At 42.4% G+C, this 16,670-nt stretch overlaps 1 protein-coding gene across 1 annotated transcript in view; it reads left to right on the top strand.

Moving 5' to 3' along the window:
* The window catches only part of CEMIP2 (cell migration inducing hyaluronidase 2), a 336,915-nt gene that overhangs the window by 95,248 nt on the left and 224,997 nt on the right, over nucleotides 1-16,670 (top strand). The window contains exons 4-5 of the mRNA XM_086961256.1: nucleotides 6,665-7,226; nucleotides 13,767-13,936. Of these exons, the coding sequence (XP_086817382.1) occupies nucleotides 6,665-7,226; nucleotides 13,767-13,936 (732 nt within the window). The remainder of the gene's footprint in view (nucleotides 1-6,664; nucleotides 7,227-13,766; nucleotides 13,937-16,670) is intronic.

Here is a 16,670-nt window from a genome sequence, read left to right as displayed (position 1 = left end):
CCATTAAATGACCTGTTGTTTTTATTAAACGGTGGGACTGTGTGCTGTACGTAGCATCAAATAATATACTATTGATCTCTGTTTAAAAATGTCCAAAGGTATTCAGATTTGCAACTTGTAAACCAAGTCAGTGGTGGCTCCTCCTCTATGGCGGAGGAGTGTTGCCCCACCTGCTAGCAGCAACATTTTTTTTTACAAATTAAACGATGATAAACCTTTGTTTGTTATCGTTTTACTTTTGCTCTCGGAGTCAAGGCTTGGGGTTGGGGTCAGAGAGATGACATGCTGGTGGAGGCGTGGTGGCACTGCTATTCAGTGCGTGTGGCGATCTGGGTGGCCATCTCGGAACGGCCAAACCATCATGCAAACTGAAGCTCTCCAACCCGAGCTGCGTTGCTGGTTTGGAGAGACCAGGCACAGGTTCCCATTCTATCTTGGAGCTCAAATCATTGGTGTTTAGGCCAATCCTGATGCTGTTTTCAACAGCATGAAAGCAGAGTCCGGATTGGCTGCGGTGCACTGTTTGAGCCTGTGCTTGCAGAAGAGAGGGGAATGATGCGGCAAGGCAGGTGAGTTTAAAAAAAATATATTTTATGTCCGCCCCGTCCCATACCCCCATTCCCACCCTACACTCCATCCACTCACCAGCCGCTACTGAACAAAGTACGAATTACATTCAGACTCCAGTTAAGAAATCTGTTGTGATACTATATTGTATAAAACCATACTTTAAAAAAAAAATGCAGCTTTTGGAAAAAGGAATGAAGAAAATATATACCTCTTAAATTAAACAAATGCAGTGGAGTATGTTGAAATATCGACTTTAAAGATTGTGGTACCAACATATAGTGGCCATAATATCAAGGACCAAAACATCGGTAACGCATATAGTTATTTTTACTATCCTTAAGTCCACATCTACTTACCTTGAAGATATATATCAAGATACATATATGTAGAGTTTAGCAATGTAAACCTTTACTTACTTATACATTTTACTTATTTATATATATACTTGTCGATATTTTGGTCCCTGATATTTGGTCCACTCAACATTCTGAAGACCATATTTAAGCGGAATAATGGCAGTACTCCTTCTTGCTAGGATGCAAACATACGGACTCAACCCTACCGCTGCACCATGTAGCGCCTTCAAACCGTTAGTGACTGGTGCATGTTCTGTGATCTGCCCTTTGTACAGTAGCACATGCGGCACAGTGGTAGATGTAGACTGTCATGGAGTGGTACCCAGCACCCTTATATTTTGAGCTTACTGTTAGCACAGACTCAAAAGATTGTGGGAGACAGGCCTCTGTGAATAAGGGACACTGACTTCACTTTGCAAGGTCTCACCTGGCCTGCGATACCTTATTGTGCTTTTGCCGATTTTGCCATTCGGATCCTGGGATTCATCGGAGAGCGCTTTTGTTGGTGATTTCCTCCCACATTCACAAATCTCTCTTGAAGAGGCACAACATATGTGTAAGCCTCTGATTACTAGTGTCCTGATGGGATATTCAGCTTTTACTCCACCCAATAAAATCCAATACTCATGCAGATTTTTGTGTTTGCCACACTTAAATACACATGTCCCCGTAATTACCTGGTCTTTTTTTGTCACTGTTGGACAGCTGATTTGCCCTGCTAAATTCAATAAGGTTGCCGACTGTTTCACATCTGGTAATTGTATAATGTGATAATGTGCTCACAACTCATAATATGACTCCCAGGCAAACCCCTGTTTCCAGTCAGTTGTAGTCCGCATTTGGGGCTTGACTGACAAAAGTAAATATACCCTTGTATATTTGCTTACCTGTATATTTACTACTACATCTAGGTTTAACTCTCGACTTTTTGCTTTTCATAATTTCTGGGTGGAGATTTGTACCTAGGTGTAACCCTGCACTTTTTGACTAATCACCATTTCTCAATGGAGGTTTACGCCTGAAATGTAGACTTGCATGACTCCACCTCCTCAAAGGAGGGAGTGCAACCTTCTACCATTGCATTTACAGTCATGAAGTTACTTCAGGTAACATTACAACTGTATTTTACATTGCGTTTAGTTGGACATTTTTGCTACTGGATCGAGGAAAGCTAATATATAGTGAAACGTGATAGAGGTTGTCATTTTTTTAAAACTGAATGAAGCATTTTACTGTATGCTAAAAATGTCTATTTAAAATATTTATATTTAAACTAGAAAAAAAATGTATACCACATTAACTTTTCACCTTAATTATATTTTAATTAATATTTTAAATATATTGCATTTTTAAACAATGCTTAAATAATAATTCAAAAATATTACTCCGCTTTACTGTCTTTTTTGTTTTGATATAATATTTAGCAAACTTGGTTCAATCAATTTAAAACATTTAACATTTTATGAAAAGTTTAGTGTAATTATATTTTTAAATTACGTTCATTCACAAATTAAAAAAATATTTACATTATTCGTATTGAATTTATCACTTAAAATATATTTATGCATATAATTTGACATATTGAATTAATTTAATATATCATTAGTTCATATTTGGTGCTATTTAAGGGGTCGATAATGATGGTGTACAGACCTGCGTCTGTCCGCCCCCCCCGAGGTGGAGGGACCGTCCTCAGGGGCAGCGGCGTTCCCTCCGTTTGAATTAGGATGTGACCGCCAACCTGGCGGTCACATCCCGTATATTTAACATTGCGGCGGGTGCTGATTTAAGCAGCACCCGCCGCAAAGTTAAAAATGCATGCTGTGCATTTGCATGCACAAAGCAGCAGGCACCGCGCGGTGCCTGCCGCATTGTGCCTGCAAATGCAGGGGGGTACCATTGTTACCCCCCATGTGCACCCCCCACCCCCCCTAAACCATGGGGGCCCGCAACGGGCCCCCAAAGCAGGAACCGTATGCCGTTTCGTGGCGGCAATGGCCTTCCACCAAGGCCATCCTAATATGGCTGTTGGTGTCTGATAACAACCGCCACCATATCAGGCCTTTCCCACCGCGGTCACAAGGGGACCGCGGCGGAAAAGCGGCAGACGGTATTCCCCTCCGCCACGGTCCCCCCCGCCATTCTAATATGGTGGGGGGGAATAAAGGTGGCGGACGGGCGAAGAATTGCGAACGGATCGCCACCGCCTGCATGGCGGTGGCGATCCGTCCGCCATCCTAATGGACCCCTTAGTTTGGGCCAATGATATCTATGGGCATGTGTTGCAGTACCAGTGGTTGTCCATGTGTAGTGCTTGCCTTATTCCAACACTTGGGATGGAGTACATTTATACCTTTTTTGAAACTGTTAGGGTTGTGGTAACTTTAGAAGAATATTTTTTAATTTAAATTGCCTTATTCTTTTGGGGTTGTGTGTTTAGGTCTTACCAAAGACAGAGAACATGTGATGTCACTTGCAAGAGATTTTCTCTACTACCTGGGGCTTGGACCCCGCCTATTGCTTACCATTCATTAGCTTCATTGTCACTCTTATTTGCTGCATCCTAATTGATCAGCACATGCCAGTTTCACTTCCTCTTCTTTCGTGTGGCTCAAGTACTGATTGCTTCAATTTGATTAGTATCCTTCTGCTGCTCTTGCTGTGATTGAGGTACTATTTCTTCTTTCCCATACGTGTTGCTTCTCCCCTTCCACTGCATCCATGTGGTGTCTTCTCTATCCCCCCTTTAGCTTCTTTCTTCCCATACCGTCACTTTTTCCCTCCCACACCCTGTCTCTGTTGTTTACTCCCTCCCACCCGACTCTGTTGCTTATGTCCTTGTTGCTTCTTTCCTCCAACCCCTCTGTCTCCCTTGCTTCTTCCGTCCAACCCCTGTTGTTTCTTCCCTCCCACCCCTTTTGCTTCTTTCCGCCCACCCTCTAACCTGTTGCTTCTTATGTCCTTGTTGCTTCTTACCGCCCACCCACCCCTTTTCGTCTTGCTTCTTCCTGCCCTCTTTTCTGTCTTGCTTCTTTCCCCCTGCCCGCCCTTTTCCGTCTTGCTTCTTCTTGCCCGCCCACCCTTTTCCATTTTGCTTCTTCCCGTCCGCCCACCCTTTTCCGTCTTGCTTCTTCCCGTCCGCCCACCCTTTTCCGTCTTGCTTCTTCCCGTCCGCCCACCCTTTCCCGCCTGGCTTATTATTTCCCGCCTGGCTTCTTGCCAGCCTGGCTTCTTCCCGCCCGCCCACCCTTTCCCGCCTGGCTTCTTAAATTCCCACCTGGCTTCTTCCCGCCTGTTTTCCTGTTGCTTTGTGTGTTCGTGTTGCTTTGTGTGTTCGTCTTGCTTTGTGTGTTCGTCTTGCTTTGTGTGTTCGTCTTGCTTTGTGTGTTCGTCTTGCTTTGTGTGTTCGTCTTGCTTCATGTAACCTTGCTGCTTTTTAAACCTGTGTTGCTTTTTAAACCTGTGTTGCTTTTTAAGCCTGTGTTGCTTTTTAAGCCTGTGTTGCTTCTTAAGCCTGTGTTGCTTCTTAAGTCTGTGTTGCTTCTGAAGTCTGTGTTGCTTCTGAAGTCTGTGTTGCTTCTGAAGTCTGTGTTGCTTCTGAAGTCTGTTGCTTTTATGTCCCTGTTCCATCTCCCCCACCCCGTGCATGTTCCCTCTTCCCCCCGTCCGTGTTCCTTCTTCCATCACACCCCTCCGTCCATGTTGCTTCTTCCCTTCTGTTTTTTCCCTCCCACCCCATCATCTGTGATGTTTCTTACCTCCCACCCTGTCTGTGTTGTTTCCTTCCTCTCACTCCCCGCTGCCTGTGTTGTTTCTTCCCTCGCACCCTTGTTGTCTGCGGTATTTCTTCTTTCACACTTGTCTGTGTTGTTTCTTCCCTCCCACCCTCGTTGGCTGTGTTTTGTTCCTTCCTCACTCACCTTTGTCTGTGTTTTATTCCCGCCAACCCCCATTGTCTGCGTTGCTTCTAACAGCCCTTTGTGTGCGTTGCTTCAGATGTGCTGCTGTACAACATGGCTAAAAGTAATTGGCAAAGCCAAGACCTTTTTGGCTTTGCCAAGGCTTGTTAGTATTAGTATGTTCTTCTCAACCCTCCCCCCTTAAAATATCTAATGAACGACTCCAAATTAGTAGTAGGTATTCCCAGTTTTCCAGCCATTTCACCTTGCGCTGCCCACATTTTCTACAAAAATGTATATCAACATGTGTCGAGGTCGCCAGACATGAGTGGAGACTTCCACACATAAAAGGTAGGAAAGGAGGAGGTCTCCGGCAGTAGGATTGTATTTTGTAGTAAATACTGCAGTACTACTTTTAATATTACAAAATGCAGTTTGTGTACATGGGCCCTTAGTGTTTACACAGTGATCAGCTGTTTTGTCAGCCACGCCTCATTCAGATGTTACTTAGGGCATGACACCTAAAATAACCAGTGCTACAAGATTTTTTGAGAAAATGATCTAATAACATAATGCTTCGTAGTCAGTCAGCATATGAAATTGTCCCATCCTGCTAAAGCGATATAGCAGTCGTAGCAGCGGTGGCCAGCAGCTGGTGTTGAATACCACCGACGTCTCCAACGCTGTGGTATGACTTAATGTGTGTGGAATTTCAGTAGACACGTGAAACTGAAGCTCCGAGCAACACACTGACTTTCCAACGCGGATTTGGGGTTAAGTGCCTGAGGCAAGATGCTACAGAGGACCCACCTTAAACCCAAAAGTGTAGCATGCATTTTTTTTTAACTCATTGACTAAGATATACGGTACATTCTATGGTAAGTACATATCTCTGCAACATTGACCGGGCAGCAGCGCTCTGACTGGTCAGGTGTGACTTACGTTTGTTAGCATTTTATATTTCAGTGTTGTGATGGTGGTTGAAAGTGCTCATACATGATACTTTGGTCTGCCTGTTGTAAAGAAGAAGCACAACGTTAGGCCTCTTGGTTCCTGTATAGTGTGTTCACTCAGTAGATACTGCATATCACAGTCCAGGCCGGTGGGTGGAGGAGAGTACTGTACCATCTGACTCATCCAAAACCATCTGCACTGTTTGCCAGTGCAGGATGTAATATCTATGTATATATGGAGAGAGATGCGCGAAAGGAGTATATATACATTGCATACACATATAATCTTACATGGTAAATTGATCAGCCAGTCATTACCTGATTTGTGCAATCTGTGTTAGTCACTGACCCGGAGTGGTAGGAGACACTGTTCTTAGTCGTCGTTTTAAATGAATAACACATATTTCTTGTTTGTTTACTTTTGGGTGTTGCTTTCGAAACGTTATATTGTTCAAATGGCAGATATTTTATTCAGAGATCAGATGGTTTCTCTTTTCTGTTGACTGTCTTTGTCTTCTCCATTGGGATGTTATTTAGTGCTTTTTTCATGCCTGTTGTCATTGATCGACAACTGAATTGTTAAAAGGTATCGAGCATTCTTCCACACTAAATATAGTGAATGTTCTCTAGACTAAGTTTAAGATGCAGGTTTGTTTTGTTCAAGTTTAAATGAATTTATACTCCTATCTTTATGCTTCTACTTTTATTTTTATGTAGGTTTGTAATTACCTTCAACGTGTCCATTAATAAATCAGTTTTTAGACCTCAATGCCATTCAGATGCTCCAACTCACCATACCCATGTCAGATCTCCTGAGGGTTTTGGCCTGGTCTTCAGAATATGTGAGTTTTTGAAGTGAAGTAATTCATTACGTTTTCTTCTTCAGGGATACTGGTGTTTGCAGACGATGCAGAGGGATCCTTGAATATCACTTTAAGGACTCGCTTTATCTTGATAAAGGACGGGGGAGCGCTTCATATTGGAGCTGAAAAATGCCCTTATAAGTCTAGGGCCACTATCTCTTTATATGGTCGATCGGATGAAGGGGAGGACGCCCCGTTGTTGGGCAAGAAGTATCTTGGTGTGGCTGCTGGCGGGACACTGGAACTGCACGGGGCTAGCAAGCTCTCATGGACCCTACTGGCGAAGACTCTTCACTCCTCAGGCTTGGCCTCTGGATCCTATAACTTTGAGAAGACATTTTCAAGGGGACTAAATGTAAGAGTTTTTGACCAAGATACAGCCCAACTGCTGGCATGGGAAAGGTTCGATACTCATGAGTATCTAGAAGAAAGCAAGAGACTACATGATTTCTTAAAAGTCCAAGAAGCCGGTCGGATTGTAGCGATTGCAGTTGGCGATTCGGCTGTTAAAAATTTACATGATGACACCAAACAGATCATCCAGAATCTTTTGGGCAGTAAAATTGTCAAAGATCTGAAATACAGGTAAGAAACAGAGTTTAAATATTCTTAAAGTCGCACAAAAATACCCTGCCCAATGATTGTGAAGATGTTCATCCATACAAGCACCTTAGAGGTCAATAAATACAATTTAATTATATGTTGCTATTACTACTGTATATTTGCCAATAAATGGGGCTGTAAATGATGCTTAATTGGCTTTAGAAGTATGAAAGGCTGAGTCAGCCCTGTCCGAATTGAAAACTGAGTCCTTTTCGGATTTGGCTATCTAATCTGTAGTGCTACGTTTCAATGATGTGTGCTAGACATTTCATAAAAATCTCCTGAAGGAGTTTTCACACTTTCTTACTTAGCGATCTACTTCTTACCCACCAGTAAACAGCAGAAATGTATTTTACAATACCGTGTAAAATATATTCAGCTTTGTTGGTGGTGAATCTCCAGGTAGACTACATTGCTTGCCTGTTGTGTCCGGTATTACAGCCAACCCATATATTTAGTTCTGAACATGTAGAATTTCTGGGCTACCAGTACAGCCGAAGGACGACAGTAAACACCATTGGGCTGCTAAGTATAGGTAGATTGAAATGAAAATAAGTAGGGTATATTCAATCAGTCGATTTTGGGTTTGTAAAGCGCAAGCTACTCACCCTGGAATGGGTCTCTAGGTGCTTAGGGTTGAGGGGTGAGGTGCGGGGGGCCCGCGGTTCCTGGAGGTTCACTGAGTTCCGTCGAAGAGCCAGGTCTTGAGGTCCTTTAGAAACCTGGGGAGCGATGTGGTCTGTCGGTCAAGTCCACTGGCGTAATGAAAATTGAGGGGACCTTCCTGCAAGCTATGTAGAGGGGCCCCCTCCGGGCTCAATTAGGAGCTCTCCGGACAGTGCAGTGCCGAGGGGGCTCCCTGGAGCTTCGGCCCCCCCCGCACCGCGTGGGCTGCGGGGGCCTGTGTTACGCCCCTGGTCAAGTCACACCCCATCTACTTTGCCAATTATCACCCCCACGAAGCACATTCTAAACTACAAAAACAGTATAATGTTTTTTAAAAATACATCGCAACCTTTCTTATTGAAAAATAAAGACTGAGTGAAAAACGCAGTTAAAGACCAATCTGTTCCATTGAGGAGGCTGAATCAGCAGTGCCTACTCTGGGTTCTGGTGGATAGCTTTCAGCCGAGACCTGCCAGAAAGCAATACCTTGTATAGTCCTCTTGACTAGGTGCCTATTTTGGTAATAATCCTGACAAATTGTGACAGTCATGAGAAAGAAACGTGTGTCAGATGTAAGCTTATAAATTAAGTGTTCAGTTATTTGAGTGTGAACGTTCCTTAGTAACACAAAACCTGTACGTCAGCCTTTAAACAACCATTGTGACTTTACATTATGGCCACGAGAAATATTTAGGGTAGTTTGCCTGTGAAATGGAGGAAATCTGCCATCTTCCTAAAGAAAGAAAATGTAGGTAATTTGTTTTCTGCTCGAGCTACACAGTGTTTACTGGCCCTTAGAAATGCCACTCCGCAAATTATGCTTTTGTGCTTAGAATAGTACAGCGCATCTTACTGCTTCATTTAGTCTTTGTCTAGAAACTTATGGTTGGCGTTCCTTTGAGTTAAAAGCGTAAAACAGCAGTTCTTCACTTTTCGACTTCTGTGGATCCTCAACACTAGAAGCCAGACACATCCACCTAATCAACTTCTATGATTTCAACCTAAAAACAAAATGCTAAAATCTACATTAAATACACAAGATATGAAGCATTTTTTAAATTCACAAAAACATCAAAAAATCGAAATTTTAATTTCAATCGGAAGGTTGGATAGTTTCAAAGTTTATTTTTATTTCTAAAAGACAGTTATATGCTGGACTCCAGCATATTGTGTTGTCTTTTTTGCTCTAAATGCATGCTCTCTTTTTGCCAGCATTTACCGTTGCTTGAATTGGGACAACAATTGTCCATACTAGATTGATTTTGTTTTACTTGAACTGGTCTGACAAGCGTAGATAAGATACTGTGAGAAATTGGATTATTAATTTGGGTTGGGTGACCACCCACCTCAATGAATAATCAACCCTGGTTAGGTGAGCCCTCAAAGTCTCTAAATTAATCTGAGCTTAATCCTCTCACAATTATGACACAGAGCAGTCTGCCTTACCTTAGGGCAACGTGTAAAGTATTTATGTAGTGGCAAAGCAGTAATGAAGTCAAAATTCAAAACAATAAAAATCTCAAACTAAATTAGAAATATAGAGTAAAATATAATAAACAAAGTGACCTACATTCCACAAGAGAAATTGGAGATATGAATTTTAAAGATCTAAAGGAAATGTTGTGAAGAAGCACAAAGAGACAATGACTGATAATGCTAGCAATAAACCAGGACTTGGGTGCAGTTTGAGGTTAACCGCGATAGAATGCGGGTCGGATACACCCGCCTTCTTCCTGGTGAAAGATTTTACCTTCTGGCTAAGTCCTTTAAGTCCCAATCCACAACAGGAGTACTCTTTTAAACATACCCAAGACTTCAGTGAAGGCACTTGAAGACTTGCATGGGGCCAGGCAGAGGCAAACCGCAGGTTCCAGTCCAGGTCCAGTTGCCACTGATCAGCTGGGTGTTTCCAGGGAAAGGCCTCTTGTAGCTTGTTGTATCCATGTAGCTTGAACAGAGGTCAGCAATTATTTATTTATTTTTGCATTTTTCTGTAGCACAAATTTGACCCAAAAGTCTTGAAGTGCTTTACATGAGCACCAGTTAAATAACACAAGGAAACATTCAGTTTTTTGTTAGGCACAGGGAGATACGGTGATTTGATCAGACTCTCAATCCTGGTTCACCAGCTCCAAAGCAGTTATGCCTCATCCTTTCCCCTTGTCCAGGGTCCAAATCCGTTGTTGCAGGTCCAGTCCTCTTCTGATCTTCTGCAGGTCCAGAAAGTGTTCTGAAGTGAGTGCCTGGAGGTGCCATGTTTACGCCTGGCACCAGCTAGTGGGTGGGAATGACTACCGGGCATGCCCCCACCAATTGGTTAAAAGATTGCTGGGCCAACCTTGCCCATTGTGGGCAGTTTTAAAAGTCTTGAGCCACACTCAACTTGAGGGCTGGCAGTGTGTATATGGAGTGGACTGTGTTAACACCTTCGCTGCGGTGTTAATTTTGCAGCAGTGCGGGCGGGGTTAGGGCTAGGGGTGGGCGTGGCGCAGCGGTGCTCATAACTGCTCCTGGCCTTCATAAATCACGGTGGGTGGGTGCTCATGACGGCCGGGAGCCAGCATAACTCCGCCCACTGATTAATTTGCCCACACAGGTGGGGAATTAATTGCGCGTGGGCGGAGCAGCAACTTTCTGACGGCTCCCGGCCGTCATGAGCACACACCTACTGTGACTCATGACGGCTGGGAGCCGTCATGAGCACCGAAGGTGTTAATCCTAGTGTCCTCCCACATCTAACACTCAAATACAGTTTGAGGCAGTCACTGTACCCATAACAAACCTACAGACAAAAGTCTGTTAGCATAGAAGCAGAGTCCTTTAGCAACCAGACAATGGATCCTCAAGAGTTGTCTTGGCATTCTGTTCTATCCCCTTTCAGGTGTGCCCCAAGTGTTATGTGAACCCAGCAGACCTGTTGAGCAGTATTTGATACTCACGCAGGGCACTGTAGTTTAAACAAGCATTGGTAAAGCCAATAGGTATCACCCATGCAAGAGCTATCCGATTTGCCAATGTGCCAGTCTTAGAATGCACAGCAAATGTGACGAGATGAGAGCAAGATTTACAGGCCTGCTTACAGAAAGGGAGGATGCGGAAGGATAAGACAGTGCCTGACATTTGACCTTGGTCTTTGAATGGCCAGCAAAAGTGACGAGATAAGAACAAGATTTAAAGACCTATTTACAGAAAACAAGTTTGTGGAATAATACTGTTAATACGAATTTAGGAAATGGGAGGGGCGAACTGAACCTGGGCAGCCTAAAGCAAATAAAGTCAGCAAATGAAAAGCAAGTAAATGTGACTTATAAACCACAAAACCAATAGCAAGCAATGAGTGGAGGTCAACTTTCTGAAAGACCCCAATATGTCTTTAGCAAACGCAGACAGGTGCACTGTGTGGTAGACTGTGACTTAAAAAGCTCATTTAGTGCATTTCACACAATTTTTTTAAATGAATTACAGGGACTCCATCACTGTAAATGTCACATGACCACTGCTGTAAATCAGTGCAGAAAGAAGGGGTTTGTCTAATACCCATAACACTGTAATCACTGTGACCTACTTCCCTTACACTCTGGCGCGTGATGTTTTGGCAATTGTCTTGGAAAACCGGATGTATTGTTCCTTATCAGGAACATTTACTGTTTCAAGTTTAAAAATAGCCCCAACCCTGCTTATTCTATGGGGTTCAGAGGAGTCAACACTGCCCATTCAGGGAAGCCTATTATGTGCTCCCGGGAGGCATGTCATACCTATTCATGGCGAATTACTGGCTGGGATAAGATGGAGAACCAATGTAAATTAGCCTCCATTAACATCTCGGTAACTTTCTAAAAGTTACTTTTCTTTACTATTTATTAAATGTTCAGCTTCACAATTGAATTGGAATGTTAATAATTGTTACAAATAGTTTAATTATTTTTCTATCTGTTCCTCTTCCGTAGATACAGTCTTAGTATTTTAATCTCTACTCTTGTGTTCTATACTAGACCGCTAGGCCTGCCAAAGTTAAAATAGCCTTTGGGTGCTAATCAATGTAAGGACATGTTAACATTTCATTTCTACATGTTCTACTTTTAAAGACCTTGTACCTTGCCTCGTGGGATATAAGACTTACACAGGGGTCTGGTATTCATTTTTTAAATGGAGATTTTAGAAGGGTTTATTTTGACTGGCTGAATTGCAGTTTTTACACAGCTCCAGTCAGGCTACAGTGGTAGGCCTGAAGCCATGTTTGCATTGCCACTGTAGTGGATGGCACAGGAGATGCTTCAGTCAATTCGTGGCATTTAATTTCCAGACACTAGGCAGACGTATCATATACTAGGAACTTATAAGCAAGCTAAATACGCTGGGTCGGAATATGCCAGGTCAGTCCTGTTTAAAGGGGAAGCATAGGTACTTTAATACTGGTTAGCAGGAGTTAAGTGCACAGAGTTCTAAAGCGAGCAAAAATATAAGGTTCAGACAAAGTCAAAGAATCCAGCATGACCTCGAAGATGAAGTGAATTTTCTGCAGATACCAGTTTAATTTTTATCTTCCAATTTTAAGGTCCTTTACAAAAAGCGTTTTAACCGCTTCCGTGCGGCGCGAATTCCCCGCCCATGCTGACTCCGCCTTGCGCGGGCGGAGTCATGACGGAACGGTTCCGTCATCAGCACAGCTCAACCGACGCTAATGACGGAACCGTTCTGTCATCAGCATGGAAGGGGTTAAGATGTTGAATTTTGTTTTTTTATGCACAAATACTTACGTAATCTGCTATTCTTATTGGTTCGCAGACCCCTGAGTAGACCTTGTAGATCCTCAGGGGTCCACTGATCCCAGTTTAAGAATCATTGGACTAGTAAACCAGTGTAGTTCTTAGACACCTTCTAGCCCTTGAAACACAATCCTTTCACAGAACCAAGTAACACCAGTATGCTGTGTACACCCTGAAAAATGAATTAAAGTGTACTCAAAAACGAAACTGAACCTATCTCATTTTCTGCACCTGTACCTTTACTGTTACTTCTCTATTAATTTAAACCATAATCTTAAATACCTCTCATTTTTAGATTAAATTGAAAAAGGAAAAGGATACAGTCACAAAGGGCCAATTGTATTTATTTATTTATTTGACCCCAAGTGCATCTCATTTTGTGGCCACACAACAAGCTTCGGCTGTGGATATTCTGTAAAAAGCACAGTAGTTAGTTTTTGGGTGGGGAGTAGTGTCACTAGTGCAGTGTAAGTAGTAACAACAGAACTCAAGGCTGTGATTTTCTCACTACACCCCACTTATGAATGTTTTTAACTGCTTGGGAAAGCAGATGAGCGGGAAAATGTTGTTTGCATGCATTAGGACCAATTACACTCTTTGTACACGATGCTTTGTAGGAAAAAGTGTGCCATTCTGCTTATCTTGGACTTTGCTGTGATTTAAATAATCCTACAATGCCCCTGTGGCCATTAAACTATTTGCTCATAATATAGAACGTGCAACGAAAATTCATCAACTCTTTTATATTTACATGCCACAGAAGGGTGCAAGGTAAAAAATGCTGGAAATCTAATCTAGTCTACAATAGAATGGACCAGTGCTGCCTTGTATAAATTATGATAACAGCTTCTTTGCCAGGTAAACCTGAACCATAACTATTTTTTTCGGACTCCTCTAGCTGCCAATTAATGTGCTACTATAATTGCTGTCCTCGTTTGGTGGTTATGCTTAACAATGCATGTTATTTTGATCAGTGTGTATCTGGGGAGAGCTTGTGATGTATTGTAACATCTTGTGTTTATTTTATAAATGAAATATTAATCACCTTGTTAAATATGCTGTCTCTTGGTATCTCTCTCACTTTCCCTAGACAGGCTTGGGCTTTTGTCGGGGTGATTGGTGGTGGAAATTCCTCCTACAGTGAATCGAGCAAAAATTATGAAAATCACAGCACTGGGGGGAAGGCGTATGCTGAGAAAGAGTTTTCCACAGTGGACGGTGTGAAGTTTACAGTCATGGCTTACAGTGAATGGAATGATGGTAGGTGTACAGCCATTGCATTTCCTGCAACCTATTCCTTGCTATTGTCCTCTTCAAATCGCTATTGCTTTGTGCATTTATTTAAAGACTTATTACTTGTCCCTATGATTTATATCCTATTGATTTGGGATTCCTGGATCCTGACTGTCCTATGTTAAACCAATCAAATTAACACATTTTATTCCAGTTCCTGTCCTACTCTCTCCTCCCCCCTCCTTCAGCACCGATTAGTTTTTAGGTCTCGCAGACCTGCGTTGCAGCGCATGTGCGCTGCTCGCTCTGCCAGGGCTTTTGTGATCGAGAATGTTTCAATAGGGGACTTGAAGCGCAGCCCCTCATTTTCATTGGCCGACGTCACCATTTATGGTAAATGGTGGCCTGCCATTGAAAATGAGGCTTTGTTGGAGCTGCCCTTTCTCCTTTTGGGATGGCCCTCCGGATTGGGTCTTCTGCTTCATGGCTGTCGAGAAGCAGTTTCTTATCTCAAAGGCGTGTTATATAAACAAGCCCTGAGATAGTCTCTGATGAGCCTCCCAAAGGGAGACAGGGCGCTGCGTGTTTATTTTTGCATTGCGTTTTTGCTTTCACTTAAACTGAAAGCACTATGCAAATATAAACAGTGCTAGCTTCCCCCAATGGCGAGCGCTTGTTTCAAATTGTTGCATACCAAGGGATGTGAAACTCTAGACCGCTTCTGTGGTCAGGTGTTGTCACCACCTTATCGATTGTAGTCCTGTCGACACAAATATTTACTTGGCTATCCAGAACTCTGAGATGTTGCTAGAGCCGGAATTTCTAGAACTGAAGTTAGAGTAGAAAATCAGGCAGAGTGAGGTTGTGGAAGGTTGAAACAGTGGTTAGGTCCCATGTAGCACCCGTCCACTTCACAACAAACAACTAAAGGGAGTTTGCATGTGCAGTGCTAAGCCGTTGCTCGCCTCCGCACCAATTCTTGACCAAGAAGCTAATTATGGGTTGCATCCTTTTAAATGAGGCAGTGTTTGTCTAATAAGCTTACTATGCATGTTTTGATAGACTAGCGTGCGCACACTTTCTTTAGATCCTGAATAGTTTATATTCAGTCAGCTGCATGTGCATAGTGGGATGTTTGTAAATGCAAATTTCTTCACTCAAGCCATAATTTGTGCTGCCTTAAATGAGATAGCTGTGCAGCCAAAATAAGCCTATTAGGTCTAGCTCCAGCCAAGCCATTTTAGTTAACTAAAACTATGTACATAATATACTCACTTGAAGGGGCACTCTTCATGCGTTTGTCTGTAGTTGGATTATTCATATTTTGTTTCTGTCCACAGTAGCATCTAGCATGGGGCAATTGGTCAGGCCACTTCAGCCATTGGTTAATTTTACTGTGAGTGGCGGAATTCTGTGAAAACAAAGAACACACCAAGTAGTTTCCTTTTTGCTAGAGGCTACACTGGCTATATGTGCTTTTTGAGTAAATAAATATTTTTGCTTTTGGGCAATTATTTTATATATTGGGGGGGCCCTGCAACTTCCCCCAACAATAGAGGTTTGCCAAAGAAGTGACGAAACAAACGCACTTTTGGGAAAGCTATTTCTAGATTTATTGGCTTTGCCGAAGTTTCTTCATAGAGGGCCTAAATCACACAATGATAAAAAAAACTGGCAAAAAAGTTTGTTGGCAGTAGTGTATTCCGGTAAATACAAAATGTGCATTGTTTTGAAAGATGAAAAAGCCGACAAGCGCTAATTTAACTTTGTGACACCGATGTACAGCTTGTCTTCGTCTACTTTACACTATTGCAATATGGATCTTGAAACAATGTTTACAGTCAAATTACCTTAATTTTGAAAACAACCTTGAGGCGCCCCAAGGAGTGATGGAAGGCTGCCAGTTCAAATAAGGGAACACGTGTGAAGGAGTCATGGGCAATGGAAAGTTTTCTCTTCTTAAATTTGGTTCTTTTCATTTTTTTTCTGGACCCCCAAGCTTCTTGGACGCTTTTGTCAGAAAAAATATATTTGTCATGAGCACTTTAAGAAGTCTGTCTAAGCACCCTGACCATGCATATCATGCACTAATCACAAGTTGGCCCCTAGTATGTGGAAAAATGGTTTCTCACAGATCGACCTCTCTACAAATAATGGCTTGCATTCTGCATTCTGCATGTTTGTGCAATATCTGCACTTAATGTGTTTGAAGTCGCAAATATCTGCGTTTTGCTCACACATGCAGAGGCATTTTTGAGCATCTTTCATTTTGCTAAGTTCCTAATTTCTTATGGATCTTGATCTGCATCGTCAAACTTGGGTCCATGATATGGGTAACTGTTTTAAACAATATATTAAACGGGCATTACAGCAGTCCCACTGTGAGGCAGTGTTTCATTTTCTGCTTTAGCCAGATGTATTCAACTAACTGCTATCCATTTCAAAGATTACGTTTTTAAATATAGTTTGCTGGCACTTTCTGTTCCAGTATTATTTTCATTTTAGCTTGCGGTAACTTTGTTGGGTTGGTGTAGTTTGTTCCACAATGTAATGTGATCTGGGGCTGGTAACTGCATGCATATGTTTGTGAACTGAATAAAGAGAAAGGGAGTTAATGGGCCATGGTTGAAGGGTTCAGAAAATACTAAAATATAATGGGTGTGAATTTTAAGGGGAATGTGGTCTTTTATTAGACCACTGAGGGTACATAAGTGTGAGCCCTGCTGATGACGACATTGTTCTTCTGAAATCGTGTATGCAT

Source organism: Lissotriton vulgaris, chromosome 3_1, assembly GCF_964263255.1.
Source record: "Lissotriton vulgaris chromosome 3_1, aLisVul1.2, whole genome shotgun sequence".
In the NCBI taxonomy this organism is placed as follows: domain Eukaryota; kingdom Metazoa; phylum Chordata; class Amphibia; order Caudata; family Salamandridae; genus Lissotriton; species Lissotriton vulgaris.
Note: the sequence above shows the minus strand (reverse complement) of the source record. Positions and strands in the feature narration are given on the sequence as shown.